The sequence below is a fragment of the Mesitornis unicolor genome, unplaced genomic scaffold, assembly GCF_000695765.1.
Source record: "Mesitornis unicolor isolate BGI_N332 unplaced genomic scaffold, ASM69576v1 scaffold18083, whole genome shotgun sequence".
Classification (NCBI taxonomy): domain Eukaryota; kingdom Metazoa; phylum Chordata; class Aves; order Mesitornithiformes; family Mesitornithidae; genus Mesitornis; species Mesitornis unicolor.
The window spans coordinates 36,063-48,842 of NW_010172822.1; the positions used below are offsets into that span (position 1 = coordinate 36,063).

The window sequence follows — 12,780 nt, forward strand, 5'->3', positions numbered from 1 at the left end:
TTCTCTGGCAGCATGACCCTGGGAACGCTTCACTTCCCCGCAACGAATAGCAAAGAATTACCAATTAGTTGCATTTGTTTCCTAATACTGTGTATTTTAAATGTATTCCTCCTTTGAAGCATTTGTAAGAGCAGTGCAACAGATGCCAGGCAACATAAATTCAGCTGAAGTACTTAAATATGTTTAAGATAACAGGTGCATCACACTACCCAGGAAGCGCAGGTACAGAATTATCTCTACTGTCACCAGGAATTAATTTATTAATATTAACAGTATTTCAGCGCTTACCAAGTTTACAGAGAACTGCAGGTTATGAAACTGTGCAATGACGTTCAAATTCTTCTAAAAAACCCCAAGAGGGGCTTTTTATTCTCATCCCAACAGGGACGAGAAATGTAATAATGATTGGCAACAACAATTTCTGTAACATTTTGGATCACTTAAGAATTTTACAAAGTAAGTCCCAAGTAAACAATTTACAGGGATTAATGCAAGAAAAGAACACTGAATGAAGAAAAAGCATTCTGGCCTAATTCTTACATAATTTAGGACTTCTTTTAATCACCAATTCAAGTATGAATGAAGTGACAATTTAACAAAGACCTGGCTTCAGAAACAGGCACAACTTCAGAAACAACTTGGCGTCAGAAACAAGTTGACTTGTGTGTCAGCTGAGGAAGAAATCAGTTCTGTTGAAAGTCAACTTCAGGTTACTTGAAAATTCTGAACGGGACGACAGATGGTATTGCCCTTTTGTGAGTTTGCAGGAGAGTTTTCACTTGCAATTTGTACTTTTTAGTACCACTTTGAAATGATGCTTTTAAATTACTGAATAAATTACTTAATTTGCATTTCTCTAAAGTATTATGACCAAATGTACTTTGATTAGAAAAAGAGCTACCTAGCTAACCAGCTCATCTACAATACATTGGCGAGTTTATTATTTTTACTTACTTAATATATTAAACAGAAAGAGAGAACAGTTGACTCATGCTAAAAATCAAACTCCAGATCAGCCGCAGACCCAGAAACTGCCTGGATCTTCTGTTTAACACTTTAAAGTGAAACCATAGGAGTTTTCATGATGATACACCTCACAGTGCCAGATGGCATTTCCAGTAATTAAATACCTGTTATATTGCAGCAACTAGAAGCAATACCTACCCATGACAGTCACACCATAGATCAACCCCTTCTGCAAAGCAAACTACCAATGAGTGAAAATAAAGCCCTTGGAGATAAAAATGAAATGGTACATGAACAAGTTATGATGAGGTAAGATCGGGGTGCTCCTGCCACAGAATAAATATGAGCACAGGGACAGCCCACTGCAGAGCAGTCTATGTGCATCTGTTTTACACTCCAGTTTACTTTGCGCTATCTTGTCCACAAAGTTGTCTTGTAACACTGGGAAAAAATCACTTCACCCCTCCATGGTTGGTTTCTCTCCCACTTCCTCATTCCGTTTTACCTCATTAGTCTGAGAGCAGCTGGAGCCAGCGATCCGTCTTGGATCTGAAGAGCGCCTAGCAAAATGCAGCCCTTGCATCAAGGTATCTAGACACCATGACAGTAATAAATAAAATAGATTATATTGACCTACAGACAATCTAAACTAACCTATGTCATTATGCCGAAACAGTGAAACTCCCTATGACAACAGCTTCAAGAGGAAGTAGAATAAAGTCCTCTTTCTGTTACTGTGAGAAAGACAGATTGCGTTCCTTGAAAACCAGTGTACAGGAGGTAAATTCATTCTTCAGAATCAACCTTTGAAAAGGAAGTCATTAATGTTTATAGATATATTGAAAGGCACAGCTGTCCTTTTTCAATAACAGAGGTATATACAGAACAAACTCCTCTTTTAGTCTGACGTTTATCACATCCTTATTTCAAAGGGTAGCAGTCATGACAGAGTGAAGTTCAAACAGTGCTTCGGATTTCTTTGGGCTTAAAAGTGATATGCATTAATCTGGAACACAAACACACACACATATACCATTTTTCAAACCTTTTCATGACACATTTCCTAAACTGCTTATGCATACCCCTGTACAGCAAAGTAGGAAAGGCTACTCAAGGCTCCAGCTTGGTTTTCTTGGTTATATTTTGTACCCCCTCATAGGTAATGTTAAATCTTGAGGGGCCTCTAGATCACATGTTCAATGCCTGAAATTTTAGATAAGAGAGACAGACAGACAGACAGCAACTGTGATTCAGTAACAATACTGAAAATAAACCAGGCAAATCTAAAGAAACTGTGTTCTAAAAACTCAATTATATCAACTGCACGGTTTCCATTTCTCAGGGAAGGAACCTTCCCATTTCTGAAATGCTCATTATCAATGCACAACAAACAAACTCAGTAAAATGGGGCAGCATCATTACTGCTGCACTAATGTAATAATAAACAAAACCATCTTTACTACATATATTTATTTGTGGCATTCACCCATACTGAGAATACAATTACAAATTATACAGATAATACATACTGAAAGACAACATGGTTATTCAAGATACAGAGTATTATTAACAGAAATGTACTTATTTAGAGAAGTAAATGTAGTTTAGGTATACTATGAGTTTATATTTCTCTGTTCATGAACAGATGTACAACGTTGAAATATTCAGAAGGAGAGTATGCTCCGGTTTGGTTTAGTTTTGTTTTTTTAAGAGGCTTTCCTTTTTGTGGCATTGCAGCTGCTAGACAAGTATTGTTTCACTGACCTCTAACTTAAGAAACGAGATCAAGAATTACTCAGACACAATTTAGGACGCGGCCCAGCTCAGTGAGGCCCATGTCACACACCAAAACAAAGACAGTAACCCTCTTCGCTCAAACCCATCAACAGGAAAGACAAATATACATGGTAGCAGAACAGAGAGATGTGGGTTACTTCTATCAATACTTATTGTAATTTATAGTTTTATAAATATTTGATGTTATTTAGCAACAATTTAGGAGTGGCTAAGTAAAACAAAAATGATTCATTAGGTTTGCAGAATTCACTTTGTTTGGGATTCTCAAGGCAGCAGCAACTAAGGGAGTCAGATGTCTCACCAGAATGGAAGGAGAGAATCTGCTTTCTTTGGAAACCTCCAACTTACTGTGTCGTACCTTTCCAGCCTTCACAAAAGAGTACTTTAACTGATTCATATCCCTAGGTTATTTACAAGCAAAGGATTTTGCAGCCAAGTACAGAATGGCTCGTGATTTCATTTCATACAATGTTCCCAATTATTAACATTTTAAACACTTTTATTCTGCATACTCAGAAAATAATTCATAAGCCTGTAAGTGCTGTCTGAAAGCAGCTGAAATGGAAAACAATTCTATGAAGGAATTCTATTCAGTCAAGTCCTCTTCACAAATGTGAAAACAATACCATTATATGGTTCAGCCTGGTCCTTGTGGGAGAAGGAAAAAGCTGTCCTTCATGACACACTTCACAAAGACAGTATCCTTACAGAATTATTCTATACAGAGCAGAACACCTAAATCACTTTTTAAGCAACTTTACAAAGAAAGGTTCGCTTAGTAACATTTCAACAAAAAGGCAAAATTTTCAGCCTAAGGCTGAAGCAGCTTTACTTCCAAAGCACAATGAACAGCTTTGTTCTACAAAAGTTTACTGCAGGCACATATTAACAACATCAAATTCATCTGGGGAAGAAACACTACATTAACCTAATAAATAAAGGAGTGATCTGTATATTAAAGACATAGTAAAACTCGAACCATTTCTCATTCATTTTATAAACTAGCAGATATGAAACTATGGGGAGGCACCAAAAGGACTATGAAGTTGCAGCTTATTAGTGTCAATATATCAGAATGCATTACTATGGATTCGTCCTCTAGAGGAGGACTTTTAAAAGAATATTTTCTTCCAACTGAAGCACACACAAGAAATGCAACAATAGATTTACATCTTTTCATAGGGAAAAGAAATAAAATTTGATTCTGTACTAGGATATATTTTTCATGCCCAGAAATTTAGCATTCATTATGAAAGGCCTTTTCTAATCATAGTGTTTTATCAACAGAGAGGATTATCTTCACATCTTGCTTGCAAGTCAAGATAAGTCAGAGGTAGCTTAGGAATGCTTTAGAATTTAGTGTTTTACTTGAAATGAATTAATCCTCTTTCAAAGGGGTTAACAGTAAGTACAAAACGCAAACAGTATATACAGCTGCCACTGCCTGCACCAAGAGAAGAATTCCAAGGAGCTCAAAATAAGATTAGAACAGGGAAAAACATGGTGCACATCTTTGCATCTGCTTCAGTGCACCAGTTCAGGCTGGTTTTCTACAAAAGGAAGCACCCCACTAACGTAGTATGCGATTCCAAGCGACAGGAGAGCAATGACGATGATGAGGAGCAGCACCCTCCAGAAGCCCAGGTCTTCCACAAACTCTTGCCATGTCGTGCGGAAACTGGAAAGAACTCCTTCGCCTTGCTGTAGGTTTGGATTAAGGAGGGAATGGCTTTCCATCGCACTACGAAGGATTAAAGTTAAAAATACATCAGAGCAAAGGAATGCACCTTTAAGTATGACAGTAATCCTACTAAGAGCAACAGAAACATTCTAAATTAAAAACTAAACCCACCTGCAGATTTATAGCATTGCCTCTGCTAATCAAGACAAAGCAGATCAGGAAAAGACTCCTAACTCTAAACTGAATTTAGTTGAAAGGATGTTTTATTGACCTGTGCAAAGGGAATGATATCTGTATTTGTACAACTGCACTGAGTTTGCAGGCTTGCCACCTAGAAGCCTTCAGAAGTCAGTCATCATAATTTCTACTAAATATGGCTTAGTAAAATCTAATGAGGCATAAACTGGAAGAGAGTAGACGGAGGCTAGATATTAGGACGAAATTCGTTACTGTGAGGGCAGTGAGACACTGGCACAGGTTGCCCAGGGAAGTTGTGGATGACCCATCCCTGGAAGTGTTCAAGGCCAGGTTGGACAGGGCTTTGGGCAACTTGGTCTGGTGGGAGGTGTCCCTGCCTGTGGCAGAGGTTGGACTGGATGAGCGTTAAGGTCCCTTCCAACACAAACCTTTCTATGTTTCTATGATTCTATAAGCTAAAACCACAAGGGGCACAACTCCTTTAAATCATAATTTGCTGTTTTATTTACAAGAAAACTCTGATGAATAAAATGGAAACTTTAACCAATATAATTTAGATTCTGAACTTTGTAGTGAACTTTACTACTCTCTGGTATGTCTTTGTTACAGAGGCCTCTTCTCTAGCATAAAAATATCACAGAAAACAATAAATTTGGATAACGAGAAGTTCAGAAACTTTCTGATCTTCAAAACAGTTGGCATTGCTGTGTTTTCTGCCATATGGCATTCAGCAACTGCTTTGATGTTTTAGCATTCCGCTACCAATCCATCAGGGCCCCTTAAATTGTCAGCCTATAAATCAGGGACTGGAACTCTCACTTTTAAATGTGAAACAAATATAAAATTAGAATGATGCAGTCATCTTGACAATAAATCATCTTCAGAAAAAAATGGATGTTGTTTCAAATAATGCATAGCTTCTCATATCAATCCCTCAATTTTGCTGGCTTCACAGTTGGCTCATAACAGGAAACTTTCTTGCGGTATGAAAATCCTCACAAAGAATAGGAAAACTTTCTCATCACTTGAGAAAAAGTAAAATTTTAGCCATCTGCACAGTCCTACTACTTCTCACTTGAGTGAAATTACACACCCGCGTGTCTACAGGGTCAGGCTTTGACAAGCACGAAAAGGAAATGGTGAAACCAACTACGCACACAACAATGTCAATTGAAGAAGGTAAGCAGAAAAAAACCCCTATTTTTTCCTCCCTTCTAACTGCTTTCAGTTACCATACTCCTAGATATCTCTTATAGCAATAATAAAAAAATATATTCCAGGGAAAAGTGATTTTCAAGTCAAAACTAATTGCAGAAATGCTATTGTTCTTGGTGACAGTAATAAACTGACAAACTATTGTTATCAGAAAAAGGTCTCATTTACCAATCTCTCTTCTAAGATTACACCATGGAAAAACTTCACACTATTCATATGGTATGTTTTCTTAGGAATTACAGCCACTGAAGAATAATTAGCCTGAACTCCCATAGCTTGCTGAAGTATTGCACCATCACATGCAGAAGATTTCAAAAATTGCCTATTAAACAGTTTGCCTTTTTAAAAAAAATATTTACCTTAAATAGCTATAAAGCTATTTTTGCTTGCCCATAGCTGCTGGATTTAGTAATCTTTCTTGCTTATTATGATTTCCCAAGCCAAACAAAGGGTTTAATAAAAGGGCAGCCATTGCTGTGGAACAGAACTACTCACTCATTAAGTACTAACTAGTTAATATGTAACCACAAAGAGCTTAAATAAAAGTGCAATGCCATTTAAGTGGAAAGATCACATGCTTGCTCATTAAATAGAAAAGGGTACACAGAAAACACTTTAGCCATTTGATATTACAACCCAATTAAAATCAGTGTTGTTCAAGACATTTTTTCTAATTACAGCTGCTTAAGAAATAATAACGCAGCAATGCGTCCTTGTGCCACGTAGCCCAGCAGAAGCTCTCTTCTGTTTCCAGCATCTGGATGCACCTGTGGGCACCCTCATGGGCCACGCTGGGCTGTGCAAAGGGACAGATCGCCAGTGCTGACAGACGGACAGAGCCAGCTCTGCTCCTGGCAGCCCAGTGCCACTGTTCACCAGGAGAAGGGCAAAGCAAGAGGAAAAAACTGACTCAGGAACCCAGCTTTGGCCTCTGCTTCCAGAGCAGCAGCAACTGCGTGCAACAAGGAGCAGAAAACTTCAGTTGGAGACTTTTTTAGAAAGAGCAACCATTATTTCTCCATAGGTTCATACATAATGCAAGAGAGTCAGGGGGGAGAGGACAGGAGACATTAATCTAAGTGTCTCTAAAATGTGAAAGTAATACTAAGAGGGAGACATGAAACTGTGGAGGTCTGAAAAGCCAACTGTTATGAAGACATTATTTATTTACAAAGCAAACAGCACACAAGCTCACTTGCCTTTGCTGCTGTAGGCATCTGTTATTTGTTATTTTAAAAATAATGTATTTCAGACATTTTAAACACGTTCACGAACAAGCTGGGCCGTGCACTGTTTATGTCTCTGTGCCTCTCCCCAAGGAGAGTGGCTGACTTCCTTGCCAAAGCAAACAATATAACATTTATGAAGGTCAAATAACAGAAAGGAAGCTATGTTCATTAAAGGGACACTATCAAATCAAAAATCGGAATTTAAGTGGGGCTGAGCTGTTGGTCCATATGTTGAAACAAATACAACACATGTATTTCTGCATTTCTGTGTGACAAGCAACTTTCAATAAATTTAGAAAGTCAGAAAGGTGCTGTGCACAAATTCTAATAAATTATACCCATGTAATTATGAGAATAATATTACATGTTCTATTTCAGGGCTTAAAACAGTCTCTCTGATGAGTGGGGTTACCTGACATATAAGAAAGAACTTCCAAGCTTCTCACTGGAAGTATTTTGCATGATTTCTGTAACTTTGTTGTTTCACCTTTTCTGTTTACTCAACTTGGACAACAATTCTATCTACACAGTTTAATTTTCAGTTGCAGTGAAGGCTGTGTACATTTTGACACAAACTGAACAAGTATGTGACAAAACGCCCTGTCTTTTGTGATAAAATGTTCCAGCAGTCGTTACTAGACAATATAAAAAAATGACGTATTTTAATAAATTTAGTAAATTCAGTATAATAGCAAGTATTCCAAACATTGGTACCTTGTTTCCAATATAAATTAACAAACAAACAAAACAAAACAGTACTGGAGAGATCTCTTGCATTATTAATCTCAGCCCCATGTTCTGTCATGTTTACTGGCAATTCAGTGACTCCTGCAAGAGACCTGGCCTCCTTTGGAACTTGCAAACTTGCCTCATCTAAATCCTACAAGAAGGCTGTCTTGGAAGGTTGTTGTAAAAAACCACTCCCAATTTTCAATCAAAAAAAGGATTTGTGGTTTATCTGTATCCTTTGGCTCCTGTGCTCCCATTATCTTTTGTCCTAAACAGTTATTTGATGTTGTTCAAAACCAGTATTACTTGTCAGCAACCACACACGCCTCAGCCTTCACTGCCAGGCTGAAACAAGCTTCGGTTGCCTCCTACGCAAGGAGCACCCTTGAGCACTGAAGTGGTGCTTCCCCACGCTTCCTAAAGGATGAACTAAAATATTCTGAATGGGACTCACCAGCATTATAACACGGACGACACAGCAGAAGTCCCCACTGCTTTTCACAACAGCACTGATGGTTTTCTTTACGTAGCGGAATCACCTCATTTTGTGTGTCATAGGACTTCAGGGCAGCATCAGCTCCTGGCACTCACTGATACCTCAACTCTTTCCTCCTGTTTCCCACTGAGGAACCTCCACTTTACAGCATACAGCTTTAGGTAAATGAAGTTCCATTTTGTGCTACCAAATCACAATTTATTCCTACTAACTTCCTCTCCTTTGTCATCCCAGGTTTTTGTCTATGCCATCCCAATTTTCCTGTGGGTTGCCTATATCTCACTTTGTAGTATCACAAACATGCTACTACCTCCTATGCCAGTATGTTTATGAAAATTGTAAGTACGCACAGTCCCAGAACCAGATCTTTAGGAATTCATTAATAACTTCCCTCTAACCCAATACTTCTCCTGAAATTGTCAGCAATTTTCCTGAAATCTTCAGTTCTCCTTTAACTATCTCTGTAGCCACTGTGAAATTCTCATTTTATCCTTTTCCAGGACTATTATCAATAGACATTTCATATATGGCACTGTATAAAATCCTTTATTCAAGCTCAGATAGATGAAAAGTCTGCTATCCCTTCTTTGCATAGGTAACCCATCTTATCAAAAGGATGTTAGGTTAGCCTGTGATACTGGCATTTTGCAATTCACCCCATTTTCCCTTTGGCTTTGTGATAAGTGGTAGAATATTTATTTTTGGGAGTCTGTAATGGAAAATGAGTAATTGTTTTTTTAAATTTCCACCATAAAATGAAAATCTTAATAGAAAAAGTTGTTTTCTACTTACATTTGATCTGTTTAACGAGTTTTTTCCAAAATGTAAAATTTGATTTTGATTTGGTCTGGTAATACCAGGCCAAATTTGATATCATCTGTTTTGTGGAATAAACAATCAAGTCAGTCACAAAAATCTAAAAGCCATAAACATTATTTCTCCTAGTAATTATTTTTTGTTTGTAAATACCTTTCACTTTCAGCAGTTTGCATGGTTTCCAGCTTTGAGTGAGCTCCTCTGTTAAATCCTTTCACCTCTTGCTCCTCTAGAGATTCCAGCAGTCTGATCACATCTTTATTCACGCCCCTTCGTTTCGCAAGAACAAGCGGTGTTGCACCTTGGTGATTGCTAAAATAACCCCACAAGAGGACATGAGAAGAAACTTTTAATATAGAAATTTTGAAACAAGACAATGCAGCATAACACATTACAATTTAGTAAGCCTTCAGAACTATTTTCTGTCACATTAGACAGTAAGAAATTCCTATCTATACAAGTTATAGCACCATCAACTACAGAAGAAAATCAGAATATTTAGGTTTGAAATTGCACAACTCTTCTTCTAAATGAAATCAAAATTCCTAGCACTCTAATCTAATTGGAATCTCTGGGTGTTATAACAAAAAATAAACAGTAGATTTATGGCAGTGTTCAGGATTAAGCTTAATTTCAAGAAGGAATTGTGCAATCTGGTACTTCATAGTTCCTTTTCCATGTGGGTATTAGGACATCAGGCAAAAAATGAAATAAAATGCAGATGGTCCCTCTGCTACTATTAAGATAATACTGAAGAGGACCAGAGCTGCCTTCAGACCAGAGACTTTCCCCAGAGTTGTTTGAAATGAGGAATAAAAAACCCAACCCATAAAGAATCTGGTCTGCCAATAACTAGTTTTGCTGAGTTGAAAACATTAACGAGGGACAGGTGAAAAAGGGACAGACTGAAAATCTCAAGGGTTTTGAAGTTACTACTTCTTTTTGCACACATTATGAATATGCAGAAAGTTTCACAAACAAAATAGTTCAGTCACTGCAATGAAACAGCTAGTTATTTAGTAGCTTGAGAGCTTGCATCTGAGCACCGGCATCTGACAGCTGCTGGAAGCCAGAAGGAAAGAATATACAATATTTAAAAGAAGGACTGAGTCACAGACTTTGAGAGAGGGGGAAAAGCACTGAAAGGAAGCATTGTTACCGCAGGAGCATGGGAATGAACTACACACACACATATACTGTATTTTCTTTGTCTGATACAGTACAACAATTAAAACAATAGAACTGTGGTGGAGGAAATTCTTTTAAAGCAGTTAATGTGATTTTTCCTCTGGTGCCAACCACCCACACCTGGCTGTCTGGCCAAACCAGGACTGCAATGTCATCAGAGGCAGAACTGGACACAGCAGCCCACACCAGCAGCTGCTATTTTTATTTGCTTTGCTTGTTGCAGACTAGCAGAAGTGGCCTCTTACTGTTTTCCTGCCTTATTGTGTGCTTTTATTAAGTGGTATCTTTAGAAAGTTGAGTTGCACCAAATATAGCATTTCAGCAACAGCAGATTTATATACAAGGCTTTGGCGACAGAAGACTAATATATTATTAATATATTATAAAATATGTGCTGTAAAATAATGTAAGTGACTTACCAAATATCAATCTTAAGTCCATTAGAAACAAGGAACTGGATGGTATCCACGTGCCCACACAGATGAAGGGCTGTGTTACCCTGGTAATCAGTGGCGAGCAGGTCAGCACCAAATTTATGCAAGAGTTGACAGATGTCTACATTTCCCCTGGCTGCAGCAAGGTGAAGGCCAGTTCGGCCACGGGTGTCACGGATATTTGGGTCAAACCCGCTCTCTAACAGCCGTTTGGAATAGTTAAAGTCCCCATCAATGCAAGCCTGCAGCAGTGGCACATTTGTCTGGGAAGAGTCGTTTACAAAGACGTAAGACATCGTTCTGATTCTCTCGGGAGTAGGTGACAAACCTGCAAGTAAAAGTGGGAACAAAATGATGGTGAAACCACACAAATAAATACAATGCACATATTTGGTAGAGTGCTCAGGTTCCCAAACAAGAATGCAAAATAGCTTATAAACCAACTCTGAAATCTTTCTGTCCTACATATTAACTCAGTGTGCTGCACTCCCTTCTGGTACTATGGAAAAAGCTCCTTTTAGTCTTATTCAGACCTCTGGAAACAGCAGCAGAGCCTTGTTATTACACAAAACTAACAAGACCAATGTCACAAACGCAAGACAAGTGATTAGCTTTCTCCTAGGAAGACATCACATGTAGTAGTATTGATATTAAAGGGCAAAACACTGTAGATCAGAACTGAAAAGAAGGGAGATGAACCACCATTCCTATAGCAGGAAACTACAAATAATTCAGTTAACAATATAGTGACACACTAACAGCAACTCTTACAAGAGAGATTTCAACCACCTGAATTTGATGCACAAAGTACAGACAGTTGCTGAAAATGCTTGATTACTATAAATCCTAATTACTTCACTCTGCAAGAAATATATTTTTCAACACTCTTTGCAGAACATTATTTTTATAGTGCCACAGATACACGAACTCCTGAACAAACCAGAACAGCAACAGGAACCACAGAAAACCTGAGTGTGTGATGTGAAATGACCCACCTGAAAGTGAAAACTGGAAGTGGGTGCACGGAGGACAATGGTAAAATCAAGTACAGAGCTATTGTGAATTCAACTACAACCCCAGCATGGAGAAGCACAAATGTAGCTTCTCTGGCTTAATTTGAAATAAAGGTTTAAGTCCTTTTCTGTATCAGGACCTAAAAGAGGAAGATCAGTGTTGTTTCACCATGCACTTCTTGATAGAGAGTGTTTCATGACATATAAGTTTTGCAGAAGAATATCTTAAGGATGAGTCAAACAATGAGGCTATGATGACAATGTGTGCTTACCAGACACAGAAAAAATGACTTGAAAATAATAGTAATTTTTTTAGAAGAGAATGACCATGCAAGAGGATGATAAAATGTGCATGAAGGCAACGGTAAGAAGAAATGAAAACATCTAGGAGACTGAACAACAAAGCTTCGCATTGCCTCAGAGCAGAGGCAAAAAAGGAAAAAAATATAAACAAGTAAAAATCCTTAGAAGAAATCTCAATACAGACATGACACAGTTCAAATGACAGGAAGGAAAAGTGATTTTACCAGAGAAGCTCTGAATGGAAGCTGAACAGAAACTTCACTGGAAACAGTATCTCTCCCTTGCCCAGGGTTTGTACTTTGGGCTCACTGTGTAGCAGTGTTCTGATTAACCCTCTGAACCTCTTACGAAGACTGCTATACACAGATTTAAATTTTCTCATCTATATAAGGTATCCTTCCACACCAGTGTACTCATTCAGCTGGGAGAATGGAAACATGGCCTGCAGCCAAAGAATTTGATTTAAAACCTCTCCTTTTTTTGAGAGTTTATAATGTCTGTATTTTATAGCTCTTCCCCCATGTTTTAGATCAAATTCAAGATGAAAGTACCTACAGAAGTAATTTCAAAATGTTTACATACTGGTCTGATTAACGGCTGTAGCATTTGGGGCTGTTGAGGTTAGTAACTCACATTTTAACTTTACTAGGTTGTACTTTCTATCTGGACAAATTCTGCTACATGTATCAACACTGCCGAGTGTCCCAGTGCAGGA

At 38.0% G+C, this 12,780-nt stretch overlaps 1 protein-coding gene across 1 annotated transcript; it reads right to left on the reverse strand.

Annotated features, from left to right (window-relative positions):
* Nucleotides 1-3,874: 3,874 nt before the first annotated feature.
* ANKRD46 (ankyrin repeat domain 46) lies at nt 3,875-11,075 on the reverse strand. The gene is made up of 3 exons (XM_010180532.1): nt 10,735-11,075; nt 9,281-9,439; nt 3,875-4,504 (listed from the first exon to the last, which is right to left on the reverse strand). The coding sequence occupies exons 1-3, from the start codon at nt 11,043-11,045 to the stop codon at nt 4,288-4,290; spliced, it is 687 nt and encodes a 228-aa protein (XP_010178834.1). The 5' UTR covers nt 11,046-11,075; the 3' UTR covers nt 3,875-4,287.
* Between the last annotated feature and the right edge of the window lie 1,705 nt (nt 11,076-12,780).